Source organism: Rhincodon typus, chromosome 27, assembly GCF_021869965.1.
Source record: "Rhincodon typus isolate 14 chromosome 27, sRhiTyp1.1, whole genome shotgun sequence".
NCBI classification, from domain to species: Eukaryota; Metazoa; Chordata; class Chondrichthyes; order Orectolobiformes; family Rhincodontidae; genus Rhincodon; species Rhincodon typus.
The window spans coordinates 10,110,342-10,128,570 of NC_063358.1; the positions used below are offsets into that span (position 1 = coordinate 10,110,342).

At 40.5% G+C, this 18,229-nt stretch overlaps 1 protein-coding gene across 1 annotated transcript in view; it reads left to right on the forward strand.

Moving 5' to 3' along the window:
* The first annotated feature begins 3,500 nt into the window (after positions 1-3,500).
* Positions 3,501-18,229, forward strand: part of kdm1a (lysine (K)-specific demethylase 1a) — a 54,083-nt gene continuing 39,354 nt past the window's right edge. The window contains exons 1-7 of the mRNA XM_048612923.1: positions 3,501-3,867; positions 7,712-7,877; positions 10,996-11,034; positions 11,476-11,609; positions 16,299-16,377; positions 16,745-16,837; positions 17,769-17,875. Of these exons, the coding sequence (XP_048468880.1) occupies positions 3,580-3,867; positions 7,712-7,877; positions 10,996-11,034; positions 11,476-11,609; positions 16,299-16,377; positions 16,745-16,837; positions 17,769-17,875 (906 nt within the window). The 5' untranslated portion in view covers positions 3,501-3,579. The remainder of the gene's footprint in view (positions 3,868-7,711; positions 7,878-10,995; positions 11,035-11,475; positions 11,610-16,298; positions 16,378-16,744; positions 16,838-17,768; positions 17,876-18,229) is intronic.

Genomic DNA, 18,229 nt, shown 5'->3' on the forward strand with positions numbered 1-18,229 from the left:
TGAGTTCCACAGATTCGCCACCCTCTGGTTGAAGAAATTCCTCCTCATCTCAGTTCTAAAGAGTTGTCCCTTCACTCGAAGGTTGTGTACTCAGGTCATTGTCTCTCCTACTAGTGGAAACATCTTCTCCATATCTATCATGACCTCTCAGTATTCTGTAAGTTTCAATGAGATTCCCTCTCATCCTCTAAACTCCATCGAGTATAGACCCAGATTGCTCCTTATATGACAAGCCCTTCATTCCTGGTGTTAGTTATTGGAATGCAATCAGCCAGGTGGATTTCATAGAATTGTGAGTTCTCTGATTGGGGATGCTAATCTGGTTCAATCAGGGAGTCCTGGCTGACAGATATAAACAGGAGTGTCAGGGGTTCAATTTCACTCTCAGAGCTGATTCTGATCCAGCTGGGCCAGTGTCATGTACTATGCACATGTAAATAAAGGGTGACTTGGTAACAGGATGCCAATGTTTGTGGAGTTAGTTCACCCAGGATCATTCTTGTGAACCTCCTCTGGACCACTCCAAGGCCTAAGGATTCCTTCAATACAGGGTTCATAATTACTCAAAATATTTCAATATTTTCAATGACTGGTGTACAAGGAAACCCTGGTCTTGTTGCATCTCCCCATTCCTAAACTATCGCCATTCAGATAATAATCTGCCTTCTTGTTTGTGCTACAAAAATGCATAGCTTCACTTTTATTCACAGTATATGACGTCCACCATTTAGGATTGAGATGAGGAAGAAATTTTTCACTCCTAGGGTAACAATCCTGTGGAATTCTCAGCCACAGAAGGCTGTGGAGGCCAAGTTGCTGAATATATTCAAGAGACAGTTTTTTGTTAGATTTTAAAGGAATTTAGGGGGTATGGGGAATATGGTACTGAGATAGAGAATCAGCCATGATCATGTTGAATGGTGCGGAAAGTTTGAAGGACTGAATGGTCTACTCCTGCTCCCAATTTCTTTGGGGTTGGGCCATATGGAGTGTTTGTGCTGGTGATTTTTTTTTGTAAATTCAGTTCATTACCACAGAAAGCAATCAAGGTCAAATCATAGTATGATTTGAAGAAGATGTTGGATATAGCACTAAGCGCTAAAGTGATCAAAGAATATGGGGAAAAGCAGAAATAGGCTATTGAGTTGGATGATCCAATCATAATCATGCTGAATGGTAAAGCAGCTTGAAGGACTGAATAGATTGCTCCACTTGTCTATGGAGATGGGCCGTGTGGAGTGTTAGTGCTGTGAATTTTTCTTTTCCATTTGATTTCCCGGGGAATTTAAGAAACAATTTAAATTGAATGCACAGCGGAGAACCTGGGCTGCAGGCATGTGATTGTTGCTGGCTGGGCCAGCATTTATTGCCTGTCACTAGTTGCCCTTGTGAAGGTGGTGGTGAGCTCCCTTCTTGCAATGCTGCGGTTTACCCAATTGGCCCTTAGGGAGAGAATACCAGGATTTTGATCCAGCAACAGTGAAGGAGTGGTGATATATTTCCAAGACAGAATGGGGAGTGGTTGGGGGAAGCTTGCAGATGGTGGTGTTCTCATCCATCCTTGTTCTTCTAGATGGAAGTCGTTGTGGATGTGGAAGATGCTAAGGATCTTTGCTGAATTTCTGCAGTGTATCTTGCAGATTGTACACAAGGTGCTGCTACTAAGTGTTGGTGTATTGGAGGTTTGTGGCTGTGAAGCCAAACAAGTAGCTAACTCCTGGATGGTGTCAAACTCCCTGAATGTTGTACACTCATCCAGGCAAGTGAGAAATATTCCATCAGACTCCTAACTTGTGCCTTTGTATGGAGTTGAGGTCAGCCATGATTGTGTCAAATGGCAGAGCAAGCTTGAGGAACTGAATTGCCTACTTCTGTTCCTAGTTCTTATGTACTTGTAGATGGAGGCCAGGCTTTGGAGAGTTAGGATATGAGTTACACACGTTCCCTTGATCTATTCCACTTGGGTTTCTGGTCAATGGTAAACCCCCAGCATGTTGATTGTGGGGGAATTCAGTGATGATAATGCCATTGAATGCCAAGGGTTGGTGCTTCAATTGTCTCTTGCTGGAGAAGGTCATTACCTGGCAATTGTTTAGCACAAATGTTACTTCCCACTTTTCTCAACCCCAATCTGGATATTGTCCACATTGTCTTGCATTTGGACATGGATTGCTTCAATATTGCAGGAGCAATGAATGAATTGTGCAATCATTGGCAAACATCACCTCTTCTGATGAAGGGAAGGTTATTGATAAATCAGCTGAAGATGGTTAGACCTAGGACAGTTAGTACAGTGGTAGTGTCCCTATCCCTGGACTGAGAGGACCAGGTTCAACTATCATCTGCTCCAGAGCTGCAATATTACATCGCTAAGCAGGTTGTTTAGAAAAACATGTTAAATAAATAAAAATAGTAAGCTTTACATTGAGGGTCTCTTGTGGGACAGTGGTAATGTCCTTACCCCTGAACCAGGCAGCTGGAGTTCAAGCCCCACCTACTTCAGAGATGTGTAATAACACCTCTGAAAAGTCAAGTAGAAGAGCAGGTTAAATTTTTAAAAAATACGCACAGTGAGAGAGTCATGCTTGTGGAACAGCAGTAGTCTCCCCGTCTGGAACAAAAACAAAAGTTGCTGGAAATGCTCAGCAAGTCTGGCAGCATCTGTGAAGGAAAAAAATCAGAGTTAACGTTTCAGGTGTGGTGACCCTGCCTCAGAACTCAGTAGTGTCCCTACGCTTGGACAGGTAGGCCTGGGTTCAATTCCACCTGCTCCAAAGGAATGTAGTGAAATCTCTGAACAGGTTGATTAAAAAAAAAAGGCTGGTGCAGTGGTAGTTTCCCTACCTCTGAGCCAGAGGAACCTGGTTCTAGTCCAGAGGTACATAGCAATATCACTGACGAGACTGATTGGAAAATATCTCACTGTGGGGTCAGCGCCTGACCAATGGGTCTCCATTTGCACAGATACCTACTTCATATGGAACAAAGCCATTATGTGCCACTATACGCGCTGACGTAGACCCTGCACAGCGTGTCTTCAACGCAACCTTCCTGTATTTCACCCCCCCCACAAACAACCGGAGACGAGGCTGTCAATCAAAATGACAGACATTGCGACACGCCAGTCGCCGACCGGAATCGGGGGTGGTCGTCCAATCGGGATAGGGAAAGGGCGGGTGCTTCCGCAAACCAAAATAGGTTGGTTCGGCGTTAGGCGATCAATCGATTGTATTGGGGTTTGTGTTTAATTTATATTTTTAAAATAATTTCCCCCCCACCCCAGCTCATACCCTTACTGTTTTTTTTTCGGCAAACAGTTGCGGTTGATCGTGGATCGGGTTTTGATTTTTTTTTGGGAGGGGGTTAGTGACGGTGAGGGTGGGTGTAGGGGTGTTGATTTGGTTGTCGGGGTAGTGTGTGTGGGTGTGGGTGTGTGGGTGTGGGTGTGGGTGTGGTGGTGGTGGTAGGGGGGTGGGGAGGGTGTTGTTGTGGTGGTGAGTGCGGCGGGCGCCCCCGGGGGAGGCGGCGGCGGCGGCAGCAGCAGCAGCAGCAGCAGTAGCAACAGCAGCAACGGCGACGATGATGATGTTGTCGGCGGCGGCGGCAGCGGCGGCAGCAGCAGCGAAGAAGAATGAGGAGAGGCCGAGCTCCGGCCCCGAGGGTCTGGAGGCGCCGGCGGAGGGAGGTGGTGGTGGTGGAGGTGGAGGAGGCCTGGCCTTAGCAGCGGCGGCGGCCGCCGCCGAGCGGACCCCGAAGAAGAAAGAGCGAGCGTCTCCCCACAGCAGCAGCAGCAACGAGGGCACCATGGAGGGAGGCACGGCAGAGACCCCGGACGGCCGGAGGACCAGCAAACGCAAGCGAGCTAAAGTAAGGCCCCAGGGAGGGAGAGTTAGACAGACAGAGAAAGAGAGAGAGAGAGAGAGAGACCCCCCTACCCCTCCCGACTAAAACGACACACATGGTATGGGGCATGGAGGAGAGGTATCTCCTCATTGTCATTCTGTGGGGGCAGGGGGTAAGGGTGTTGCCCACCCTAAGGATGGGATCCATTCCTTTTGTGTCTGTTGCATTCTCCACATGGTTGCAAATGTGGATTATTATTATTATTATTATTATTATTACCACTCAATTATGTTCCATGCAGTGTGTCTCCTTTTTACTGTTGGAAGGAATGGTTGGGGACTTGTGAACAGCAGTTGTGCTGTGGGACTTGCCATTCTCTTTGTTTGAGCTTTCACATCTGAAACTGGCATTTCAAGGGTGTCTCTCTCTGGTTCAGGCTTTGTCCTCTTGGTCTGATGCATATATTAAACAATTAAAAAGAGGCATGTTTGAAGGAACATTGTAAGAAGAAGCAATTTTAGGGATTCCCTTTTTTGTGGGATAGATAAAAGACAAGATTGACGTATTGCCCTTTTAAAATCAATTCTCACGCTGGGATTGGCAGTGTTTGTTTCCCTACAAACCTGGTTGGATTTTTTTTCCCATTGTAGTTTCAACAAATGTTCAAATAAGTTTTTTTGACACAAGATGACTGATTATATCTGTGATTTGTTCGTATTTATATTCTTCAGGTAAACTGTGGGATGATAGCCGCTCAATATTTTGTGTTAGGAGTTAAGTGCTCAATGTCTTTGTTCTGCGCTCTGGATTGATGGTATTGTAATCTGCAGAGCAGGGACAATTACTTAACATTAACATTAACATTAGTTTCTGCATTCCTGTCATCACATTTACTTTTCAGTAGATGTTACCATTAGTTCAAATAAGCTTGCCAAATCCTTAGCTTGCATAGAACAGTCAGGTTTTGGAATACCAAACCCACTGTAAAAGTCCATTGATTGCATTCTGTCTATCTTGACTCTGGGCCAACGTGTGTTTCCAGGTTTTACATATCGTGCAAATATTTACACTTGGAATCTTTTAGAATTTTTTGTAACCAAGTTTTGCATTAAATTCTCTCTGAAATGTATCTGAATATTGTGAAATGCTAATGGAATCCCTGGGTTTACCTGCAAATGTGAATCTTGATGAGTTCTGAATTTTTGTCAATTCAAACAATATGTTTAGCGTAAACAGCTATGAGTGACATAGATTTAATAAGCTATTCCTCAATTTGTAAGACATAGAATGCCAAAAAAAATTTTCACGTTGTTATAGGATTCTTGCTATGTAAGCTGTGTGATCCATGCTTTGGCCATGGATCACCATACCACCCTCCTCCAACTCCTCTCCATCTATTAGATAGAACTATCCAAATCTCAGAAGCTAGTTTCTTGTACCTATTGAAAGCATAACTTAAAATAAATTTGTCTTGTCTTGATTTTTTGTGGGTAAAGTTACAGATGTCCCACCAATATAACATGATGTCTATAGCAATATAATTTTGAGCCAGTGCAAGGCTATGTGCTAAATTGTGTTGTACCATGTGTCCAAAATGGCAACACTGCAGAATGTTGATCCAGTCGTCCTGTATGTAATGATTTATATTTTTCAAATGATGTGTTAAAGAAGCTTTAATTGCAGCAGAAAACTGCTTTTCCTTCATAATAATACTACACCATCATTTAAAAATCAAAAGAAGAGGGCTGCTTTATCATGGTGCCTAACAATGACAAGTGAAACAGGATTACTGTCATGGTTCTTCACACTTTGTGGTTTGGAAAATTAGGATATGATGCATTTACACTTTCACACATCTGTTCATTTAAATGAAAGCAAAATACTGTGGATGCTAGAATTCTGAAATAAATTCAGAAAATGGTGGAGACTGATTTGGCAGCATCTGTGGAGAGAGAAACAGTTGTTCTGAAGCAGAGTCATATCAGACTCGAAATGTCAACTGTTTCTCCCTCCCCGATGTTATCAGACCTGCAGAGTTTCTCCAGCACTTTCTGCTTGTAATAAAAGTTAAATACTGCAGATGTTGGAAATTTGAAACTAACACAGAGAACGTTTGAGAAACTCAGCAGTTCTGGCAGCATCTGTCGAGACAGAAACAATTAATGTTATGAGTCCAGTTTGACTCTTCAGATTGACTTTTTCTGTTTCAATCTCTATTCATTCAAATTGTTAATGTCAGAAATGTACTCTTACTTTTTCTAAGTTTAGTTTTCTTTGACAAAACATTTGGAGCTATTTAAAACAAGGGTGAAGTAATGGGACCAACTCTTGTGTGGGTGGAACATCTTGCTGTACATGTCAGACTTTTTCTTGTGTTCTTCAACTCCATTGTGAAGGTACAGTAGCTTACTGACAGTGCAGTGTCAGATTGGTGTGCCGAGGGCAGTGGGGTATCTGAGTTCTTACTGAATGATGCAATCAACAAGTAATTAGGACTTAAATGTAGGAAGGTTATCAGTATAAGTTGATGGATTGGACAAAAATTAGTGGTGTAGTGAATAATGAAGAGGGTGGTGTAAGATTATAGCAGGATATAGATGGGTTGATCAGTGGCAAGTGAAATTCAAACCACTTAAGCTGAGGTGCTGGGCTTGGGCAGGGCAAACAAGGCAAGGGAATATGTGATGAACAGTTGGACTTTGTGAAGCCCTGAGGATTTGAAGGACCTTGGTGTGCATGTCCACCAGTCCCTTAAGGTAGTTGGACAGGTAGATGAAGTAATTAAGATATATGGGATATTTGTCTTTCTTAGCTGAGGCATAGAGTTTAAGAGCAAGGAGGTTATGCTGGATTTGTAAAAAACATTGGTTAGGCCACAGCTAAAGTATTGTGTGTAGTTCAGGAATCCACATTATAGAAGGGATGTGATTACATTGGAGAGGGTGCTGAGGACATTAACCAGGATCTTGCCTGGGATGTTAATTGGATTGACTGGGGTTGTTTTCAAGAGGAGTCTTGGAGGATACTGAGGTTGGGGCGGGTGGCTGGTGGTGGAATATGATTGAGATGTATAAAATATTGACAGGGTAGACAGAAAGAAACGTTTCACTTGGTGGAGGGATCAGTGACAAGGGGAATAGATTTAAAGTGAGGGGACAGGAAGTTTAGAGGGGAATGTGAGGAAAGGCTTTTTTCCCCTCCTAAGAAGGTAATGAGAATCTGGAATCGGTAATACTGGGCAATTTAATATACAAGTCCAGTGAGTTCCTAAAGGTACCAGATACCATTGTGAGAGACAAATGACAGTAGCATAAATTGGCAGCAACTCTTGAGATTGGAAACTATTGGTTTAACATTGTGTCAACACATATGTTGTTGCCATAGACATTTATCATGTTAAACTTATTTCCAGCTGAGTGAGCTGTGATCTAGCAGGTGCTGTCTGAAAAGGTTGTAGAATCAGGTTAAAGAGTAAATTCTAAAATGAATTGCATCATTGCTCAGTGGGGAAAACTGTGCTGAACTCTAGGAAAGAAGCAGAGGTGTGGGATTATTTGAATGCTCTTTCAAAGAGCTGACATTGGCACAATGGCCAAGTGGTCTCCCTCTGCACTGTGTAATTTGATCTGTGCTGATAGTGTACAGCAAAATGACTCATTGTAGATTCACTTTCAAAATGTGGAGCAGTATTTTTGCAATGGAAACCTCTTAACCTTTTGTCTCATATCAAAGACACACGTGGTCAGAGAACACTGGTACAGGAGTTAAAAATATATAGTTTGTATTTTTCTGAATGGTCACTAACAATGTGTGAGAGAATTGACCTGCTGCTAAGGACTCCTTTTTCTCTCTGCAATACTCATTATAGGTGGAGTACAGAGAGATGGATGAGAGCCTGGCAAACCTATCTGAAGATGAATATTATTCAGAAGAGGAACGCAATGCAAAGGCTGAAAAAGAAAAGAAGCAGGTGCCACCACCGCAGCCACCTCCACCTGAAGAGGAAATTGAAAGTGATCCAGAAGAACCATCTGGTAAGTGACATTTACTCAGACTGCTGATTATCTTGTGAGATGGGGAGGGTTTGAAGAAACCCCCACCAAACTGAAAGACGTTCAGTATGCACTGGATGTAAAATTCTCCATTATTTGAAACTGAGAAGTAACAAAACCCAAATTTTCCTTTTAGAATCTGATAAAATTCTACATGTAAAAGTAATTTCTGCAGTCTAATTGCTCTGCTCTGGAATGCAATGCAAGTCAAAATTGCAAATTAAAATTTGTATTAGACAACAGTGAATTTGGTACAATTCAGTTAGTAGTTGGAGTTAATAGAAATGCAGGTATCTACCTCCTGCTGGCTTACCTGTTCACTGTCAAGATGTGTGACACATAGCTTCCGTCTTGCTCCTTACAAAGTTCAATGATGTATCTTCTGCACACAATCTGGGCTGTATGAGTGTGCAGTTCTGATGGGAAACCACCTCCGATTGCCCACAAAGGTCAGACTTGAATCTTCCAAGACACATAATTATATTTGATTAGTTTTTTTATATGTTTTAAAACATATAGCCAGCAGCCAATCTCATTGAATTGTAGACCTGGCATGAGGGGCTGAATGACCTCCTCTGTTCCTAAATAATATGATCATATGATCTTTCCTTTCAACACTGGCTTCCTTGATGGTCTCTGTCTGTTTGCAATTGGCATATGACAGAACTTCTCTTCCATATATAGGAAGGGAAGCTTGTGGAAGTTTGAGCTGCTGTTCTCTGGAGGATTCCTTTTGACTCTGTAGGGCTGGTTGATGCCTAGTTCATCAATAGCTGCTTTGTGTTGAGTCCTAAATTCAGACATGGACAGACAACTTGGTAGTTAACTCTTGATTAAAAGTTTCCTGTCCTGGAAGTTGGCTGTCACCCCTTTCGCAACCTTCAGTTGATTTCAGTGTATCTGTTTCCTCCCCTTTGCTTGGCTCTTATGTAGTTTTTGTCAACAGTAACTTTATCAGCAGGTCACCTTTTGAATTTCCTGCCACTAAAACTTGATGTCCCCAGTGAAGGCTTGTAAAATGCATAACCAAGGTATAGAAGTGAGAAAATACATGCCTGGTTATGATTTCATTCTGTAATCTAGTTTTAAGATTAAAATAACCAAGTTAATCTTGCTCCACCTTTGTTGAATGTCATAATATCTTGATTTTAATTACTGTTTTTATATTTGAGTGTCCTATATTCTGTATACCATGTAAACTTTTGGAGGAAGGGAAGATTGAATGAATGTGCCTAGAAGGGTAAACAGTTTTGAGGTACTGGGAAAGTTAGAGCAGAACGTGGTCTGTCAGTCCTCCTTTCAACAATAAGTATTGGGAGTAGAAAGGTTACTTAGCACAACACATTTCGACACTTGTAAATGGAAGAAGCTGGATTAGAAGAATATGATTGTGGATGTAGATAGACAGAATAAAACTTGGAAGCTAAAAGCAAGTGCATGATTGCAGATCCAAAGACAGGTGATTTCTAGTATTCTGTTTAGGATTGTAATCATATTACAGGAGGTGCTTTCCCAGATGTGGGGTAATATTCAAGTAAACTATGGTTGGGACAGGACGTTTGTGAGAGGTAATGCTGGTAAAAGGGGGAATGACATGAAAAAATAAAGCAAGCTTCTTTTAGGCGGTGTAGAAATTGAGATGTGGGAATTTCATCTGAGAAGAGAGGAGAGTGTAGGTCAATGGTGTTTTTAAACCTTGACATTGGCAGGAAATCTGTTGCTGCTAATGATGGAAAATGAATATATACACACCATGTAAAGCTTCCTGATGAGCACTTTCAAAAAAACAAATCAGCTGTGTATTTTAGAAACCATATAAAACGTTGAGTTCATCCAGCTCGACAATACTGTAAGAGCCTCAGTCAAACTTCAGAAGTATGCATTAATATTAAGTGGTTAAGATTTGATGAACTGTAAGCCCATGTTTGCACCTTTATGTAATTTTGTTTTCATGAGGTTTCACTTTCCCCCTTTCCATTTCTTTGCTTACTCCTTCTGTTTCTGGGGTGCAATTTAACAGACACTGACAACCTATCGTAACTTGGTTTAAAAGCCATTCTTTATTTGTAAGCCTAGATTGCAAACATTAGCAGGCTGCTTGAATGTAGAGAGAACAATTACATTGCCTCAACTTCACAGTACTTAATGATTACATTTACTTGCCATTGGCAGTATCATAGGATAATACTGGCAGTGAAAATGATGGTTGAATTTTCCTGCTTCCCTTTCCTCAATTCCTAAACTCGAAGAATTGACCTCAACATTCCAATACCACTACTGTTACTTCAGTTGATACCAACTAAGTTTGGAAGGGCAGACCAGACCAGATGTTGAAGCTTTGGTGCTTCCTGATCTGTATTGTTTCAGGTCCACACTCCAATATGGAGTTATAGCATCCACCTTTGCTTATAAATATCTATTAATATCTATTTAATTATTTAAATATCTACAGAATATATATTCTAATTTAGGTTTATATAGACCCGGTAAATTGTGTACATTTGGTATAGAAAATATATTTTTCAAGAAACCAATTTATTATATTCTGCAATCTGTTTCTCTAAATCTTGTACCTAATTATCTAATTGAGTCTTAATTTTAAACTATACAGCTCCTCTGTAAATACTAGTATTAGAGGACTTTTGATGCAACAATCAGTTAAAAAAAATTCAGACAGACCAATTATACAATTAACCCCAAGTTGGATTGGATATGATAACTTATGAGTTTCCAATATTATTATATTTAAATCATCTATTTTGGGAGGAGTGGAAGGCACTGTTTGTAGAAAAGGGGACTGGAAATTCAAGATTTAGTAACATAATTAGTGGTCTTGGAAGGGTTACTGGGATATTAGTCATGGAATGATCCTGATGCAGGGAGATGCAGCTGATAATAACCAAACTGTAGTGGCTTGAGGTAACTGCCCTGGCAACCCTTTCAGTGCTTTTACTGTTGTATTTGTCTGCCAGACATTAAATGTCAATAAGCAAATATATTCTTGTTAAAGTTAAGATATTGTTTTAATACGAGACCGCGGAAATTAGGGAAACTAGTAGTGTGCGCATGCGTGTGAATGTTTTTACGTTCGTTCCCGCAGTGCATTGGAGCAACATCAATCTGGCAGGGTCGATCGCAGGTATGTATTTTTTTAAATTACTTTTTTTTATTTTTTTTGTTCTGTGCGCTGGTTTAATTTTAATTTTGTGATTAATTTTTTTATGTTGCAGGTAGTATTTGTGAGGAAGGAAGGTGTTGACCAACTGTGGGTTGTGGGATCTGAAACTTCTCCAGCTGAAGTTGAATCTGTGGGTGGGAACCTGGTGATCAGGGTCTAATCTTTGGCGGTTGTTTAGGACAGTTTCCAGGGGCAGTGATGGAGATCAGCACATGGAAGGGATTCTTGTTTGTTAGGGTGAGCAGTCACGTCCATGGGAAGAACGGACAACTCTGATGTGGTGTTACAATGACCGATGACAGTTTGGTTTTAATTGGAAGCTGTCAAGGTTTATCTCGTGTTTCTTCACGGCCCTAGGTTAAAAGTTTTATTGCACTAATTTTGTGAGTTCATTCTTATCAGGTGTTGAGGGTGCTGCTTTCCAGAGTCGCCTACCTCACGATCGCATGACTTCACAGGAAGCAGCCTGTTTCCCTGACATTATCAGTGGTCCTGCACAGACCCAGAAGGTGTTTCTATACATCAGAAACCGCACAGTAAGTTTCTGTATTAAAAAGATAATTTCTTAAATCATTTGCTGCATACTCTTTTTGTGCGGGAAGGGAAAGAGGAACCCCTCTATTTCTGTCTTTTTAAATGACAGCGTTGTATCTTGTGTGCTAAAAGTCTTAACACTTATTAGGAGGATACTTTTGACAGTTTGTCTACTTTAATTTCCAGATGTCCTGCGTTTAGTTGCTGCAGTAAGATTCTGGGTTCCTGGATGGGAAATCAAAACAAAACACACGCACTAGATAACTTAAAAAAAAAAAAACAGTTAGAAACTTTGAAGCTATCATCTTCCTAACTGGTTAAATGAGATGCAACATGGGAGGCAGAGTGTCATGCCACTATGACATACATGGAAAACATAAAAGAGCAAGTATTTTTCACATATCTCTCCTTTATCAATTGCAGCAAGTATTCTTTTCATCCACCTAGAAATGAGCAGAGTGTACTCTGCTGATGTTGTGTAGAGCCACTCCATTAGTGCTGCCAATTGTTAAGTAGTTACATGTGTTAGAGGACATTTCTATCCATTTTTGACTTTTTCTAGTCAGTTCTGTTATTAGTGCTTCAAAGAATTAATACTTCTGAAATGATGATGTAGTCACATTTGCCACTAAATGATTAGTAGTCGGTGACTCTTTGGTAATCTCTTAGGAAATTACTGCCATCAGTCAATAAAGGTAAAGTCACCATAGTCTTACCAGACCATAAGGCTACTGTCTCATTAGAGAGAGATTACTGATGATGGTTTAACCTGAAGGTCACCCATGCCTCGGGTGAGGGGACAGGTCGAGAAGGAGAATCCTTTGTGGCAACCTCAGCTGGAGCAGGAATTGAACCCATGCTGTTAGCATCACTGTGAATCACAAAGCAGTTGTCCTGCCAACTGAGAGGATAAATGTCTCTCAGATCAATAGATTTGAAGCAGACAGTGTCCTTTTGAAGAAGAACTCCTCAAAGTAAATATGGGACATCTCTGAGCATGGTAAAACAGTATAAAAATATAGCAGTATAAAAACAGGAAGTGCTGGAGAAACTCCGATCTCCAGTGTCCATGGTATTTTGCTTTTACTATAGTATATCCAGTTTAATCAAGTTTATACCATACATCTTGTGCGGCATGAGTGAGTGTTGAAAGATGAGAAATGTTCCCTGTGTAAGTCTTCAAAACATTTAGTTAAATTACTTAAGAATCAAGCACTTTGTTTTTTAGGTATCGGTAACATTTGCAGTATCAGTTTAAGGAATTAAATCTAATTTCTAGTTTTAGCTTTGTCAGTAAAAGTATGGTCTTGCAACATCTTGCCTGTCAGAGAGGTCAGGAAAAATATGATGGGCATCCTGTAACACATCAGTTGTATAGCCTGTGGTTAGAAAATGTGGTTGTTTATCAAGTGGCACATTAACCTATTCACTCCTCAAGGTTACAAGTTTAAGTTTGCTGGAGTGCAAGTATAGCTCTTGACTTGGTTTGATGCTGTGAGTATGCTAGATTGTTGGAGGAAAAGCTGAGTTTTGATCAGTTAGAAATCTGTGATAGATAAAACATTGTACTGTTGATGTCATACTACAAAATACTGTACAAGCGATAAAATATCATACAATTTTCTTCAGTTGTATTTAATGGTGCAGCAAACAAATCCCAAAACTAGCTTGATACTTCAGATTATTATAAAGTACTTACAACAAGGAAACACAATTGACTCAGACAACAGAGCTGGTCACAGTGGCCATTTGGCCTATCTCTGCTTCTGTTTCTTTATGTTCTTAAATAAACAGGTTGGTTGAGATAATTTGTAATTCACCTTCAAGAGAAAGTGACATCCAAATGGATTGAAGTCTGAATCCAATGCTACAATACTTGTTTGAAACCTGAAATCAGGTTTGGCATTTCCTGTTATTATTTCAGTGAAGGTGAATGATTGCACCAACATTCTGTTTCTGTGAATATCTCCAAACTCCAGCTATGGCGAATGGAATTTCTCGGCTCATTACTGTGTGGATAAGGTTTAATCCTTCATATGTTACGTGTGAATTCTGAAGCAACAGTACAATCTGCTTGGATTGTGTTTCTTTTGCCCTGGGCTAAGTTCCTCACAACTCGGATGTACCCATTGTCTGTCATAACTTGGGTGTGGCATGTGTCTGTATGAGAAGCTGCATTGAACAATGTCAGCAAATCGCTCAACTGCAGTCAGAGCTATTTCTTGCACATTCCGTACAGCCCTGAAAATGTCAGTAGGGAACTTCAGATTCTGCTGTATGGTAAGTAGGAGTCATAACCTTCGTCATTGTTTGCCTTTCAAAGAGCTAAACTGGTGTCATCTTCACAGTGCCCAAGATTCTGCCATAAACTTTACAAGAATGCAAAATCTCCAGACCTGAATACAAGACCATCACAATGGGCCAAACCAGTTAAATAGCTATTTAAGATTTGTAGGTTTTTCAAGGAGTCATACACCTTAATATTCTGCTTTTAAGAAAAATCTTCTGTGGCATTGTGTACTCTGCAGCCGATATTTGTTGTTGGATTATTCTAACCTTATCATGAGATAACGATTGATAAGTAGAGGGAACTAAACCATGTCGAAAGTGAAAGCTAGCGATTTGAGACATATTTGCACAGACTCCTTTCTTTCGAAAACAAAGATCAACTTTATGTTGCCTTTTCCTTTATCTCGACTTCTCTCTACCTTTTTGTCTGCTTTTAGTCAATTTTCTGAATTGGTCGGGTGGAGAAGGAAGGAAAATATGCAGCTAAGCAGCATTGCTCTCTTGGGCATCTTGCCATGATATTGGATAACTAGCCAGAAAAAGTTGTTGTCATGTAGCCTGGAATAAATTGCCATTTTATTGCAATAGTGAATATTTTCAGCCTACTAAAGATACCATCAGTGATCATTATTGGAAACTATGGAATTGTTTTCCATAAGAATTTATGAATTGCTGCTGTGTAAAGATCAGGATTGTTCTGGTTTGTCATGCTGACGATTGTATGATTCAGCAATAATGTTGCTAGCTAATCAAAGCACGCAGTCTCTACCAATTAGCTACTACAGAACAGAAATCTCACTTAGAAAACCTGCAGTGGATGGAAGTCTCGACAGAATATAAGAAATTTAAAATTCTTGGAGTAATTTAATTCTCTAGGAGTTATTGAATGGTGGAGCAGACTCGAAGGCAGAGTGGCCTACTCTTGTTCCTTGGTCATATATTTTTATTAAGACTGTCTAATTGCAGTTCTGGAATATTGCTAATTCCACCCGGCTCCCCAACCACCACCACCACCAACACCCCCTTTCAAAAATCTGAATGCTGTGGAAATCTGTCTCCACTAATAGTTTGTGGTAGTAAAATGGATGAGTATATTAATGACCCCATTTTTATGTGGGAAATATTGGCAAGGCTAGGACATTATTGAACAACAAGTCCTGGAATATGGACTGGTACCGTTAAATGGGGGAATCTGGATTTTCTCTTAATTACTCTGCCCCTTGACTATAAACAGTACGTCATGAATAAATGTAATTTATTGTCATGTCTGCCTAAGTACAGTGAAAAACTTTGTTCACGAGCAGTACAGGCAGACCATAGTAAGTAAGTGCATACGATCATCGGGTGAAAAACAAGACGTATGCTAGGCAAGATCGACATTAACAAGATCAGCATTATTTGAAGTTAGAGAGTCCTTCATCAGTCTAATAAGGGCAGGGAAGAAACTGCTCTAGAACCTGCTAGTGCGTGTGTTCAAGCTTCTGCATCTCCTGCCTGATGGAAGAGGTTGCAGGAGAGCATTACTGGGGTGGGAGGGGTCTTTGGTGATGTTGGCAGCCTTTCTGCAGCAATGAGATGTGTACATGGAGTCCGTGGATTGGAGGTTGGCTTCTGTAATGGTCTGGGCCGTGCACACAACAATCTGTAGTTTCTTATGGTGCTGGGCAGAGCAGTTGCCATACCAGGTCATTATGCATTCAGACAGTATGCTTTCTGTGGTGCATCTGTAAAAGTTGGTGAGGGTCCTTATGGACATGCCAAATTTCCTGAGCTGCCTGAGGAAGAAGAGGCGTTGTTGTGCATCCTTGACCATCGCATCTACTTGGGAAGTCCAGGGACAGGTTGTCGGTTATTGTTACTCCTAGGAACTTGATGCTGTCAACCTCCATTCCGGTGATGTAGATGGGGGCGTGTTCTCCTTTCTATCTGAAGTCTGATCAATTCTTTAGTTTTGCTGACATTGAGAGAGAGGTTATCAGTGCACCACATTACCAAACCCTTTTTATCTCTTTTCCATATTCTGACTCATCATTGTTTGATATCCATCCTACCATGGGGTTGTTGTCAGCAAACTTGTAGATGGCATTTGATTGGAATTTGGTAGCACAGTCGTAGGTGTACAAGGAGTAGGGGGCTGAGAATGCATCCTTGGGGGGCTCCAGTGTTGAGTGCTATCATGGAAGAGGTGCAGAATAAACTCAACATGAAATCAATATGAAATTGTGTTGTTCACCCACTAGTTATCCATTCAGTACATGGAAATCTCAATGAAACACATCTGAATGACAGCCTGCAGAAATCTGTGGGTAGCTGTTGGCATTGTCCTCTTAACAAATGAGCACACATTTTTAAAGTTAATTTGAAATGCAATTATTCATTGCTTTTCTTTTCCGTTTAAACAGTTGCAGCTCTGGCTGGACAACCCTAAAGTGCAGTTAACCTTTGAGGTAACTCATCAGCAGCTGGAGTCTCCATATAACAGTAAGTGAGTCTACTATAAGTGAACTTGCAAGAACTTTTTCCTGAATTTGGAGCAATGTCCAAATAGGTATCAATCTTTGACTAAAGAAAATGTGTTGCATTTTTAGAATGTGAAATGGCCTGAGAAATGTTTCTTACAAAATTTAAATATAGAGGAAAAATACTTATTTTTAGTTGTGTGTTAGATTGTCCAGGGTGAAATTTGAGTTGAAAATTTACAGAAGAATAAGAAGCTTGTTTGAAATCGACATACAGTGCTTTCCAAGATTATTTTTAAAACACGAATATAGTTTATCTGCTTGATTGTGTATTTGTGTTTCAATAATCCTGTTTGTCTCGCTACACATTGTTAATCTTTTTGTCTCAGGTGATGCTGTACTAGTTCACAGGATACACAGCTACTTGGAGCGCCATGGGTTAATTAACTTTGGTATCTACAAACGGGTGAAACCACTTCCAAGTGAGTACTGTTGCTTGGATTTTCATATGGTGCAATGGTGTCAGTAACAAATATAATTAAATGATACTGATGTACATTTTCAAGGAGATACAGTTGCTGTCGGTAGTAAAACTTGCGTTCGTATAGTACCTTTCAATGTAATAAAACTTCACAGGAGAAGACCATTGCCAAATAGTTTGACGTCATGCCAAAGGAAGAGACGTTAGAACTAATGGTCACAAGGGTAGATTTTGAAGGACGCCATAGAGAGAGAGGTGAAGAGAGTTGGGTATCCCAGTGCTATGGATCTACACAACAGAAGGCATTGTTGCTGATAGCTATTCAGAGAAAGGTGGTGATGCAAAGTATGTCAGGATTGGAAGAACCTCTCGAACTTTTGTAGAGCTGGTAGAGGTTATAGTTGTGGGGGCAAAAAAAAAATGGATTAAAATGCAAGAATTCTGCCTACCAGGAGCCAGTGTGGATCAGTGAGTAGAAGAGTGGAGTAAATAGGATCCAGGTAGGTGAATTTCAGCTTAATGGAGAGAGGACATAGTGAGGGGAATATTGGAATAGTAATGTTTGGGTATCAAATGGATAAGGATTTCAGCAGTTGATGCATTGAAATAGGGCCAGGTAAAATTTCAGGGGTGGAAGTAAATAATCTTGGTGATGGTGGAATGATGGGGTCAGAAGCACAATTCTGGATCAGATAAAATAACAAAATTCTTGGGTTGAACCAGAAAAACTTGCATTGATCAGAGAGGGGGTCATGAAACTGATGACGGGGAAGAGAGTTCTTGGCCATCCAGGAAAAAGTACTGGAAATACTCCAAAGGCATTAGAATATCTAATTAAAGTTAGGACGCTTTCATAGTTTGAATAATCTTGGGCTGTGCTGTTGATCTGTGTTTCCTTTGTTTAGTAACTGGAAAAACATTATGATTCATAGCAAAGAAGACAGGGAAGGTGATAATTATTGGTGCTGGAGTGTCGGGTCTGGCAGCAGCTCGCCAGCTACAAAGCTTTGGAATGGATGTCACTGTACTGGAGGCAAGAGTAAGTTTTTTTTTGTTCACTAATGCTGAAAATCTAGTAAGAGAAGTTTGTAAAATTTAAGTGTCCCATTTGTCAATGTGCAAAACAGAGGAAATATGTTGGCATTTCATTTCATATAAATTTAAGCAACTGGCTTTTGTTACTAAGTCAAATTTCACAGCACAAATGAATTGTATTAACAGTGCTTGTTTGTACTTTTAATAAGAACTGAATCCCCCTGGTGCCATTCAACATGACAACATTCTTTTGATATAGGGGATAACAAGGTGTAGAGCTGGATGAACACAGCAGGCCAAGCAGCATCAGAGGAGCAGGAAAGCTGACATTTCGGGTCTGCACCCTTCTTCAGAAAAA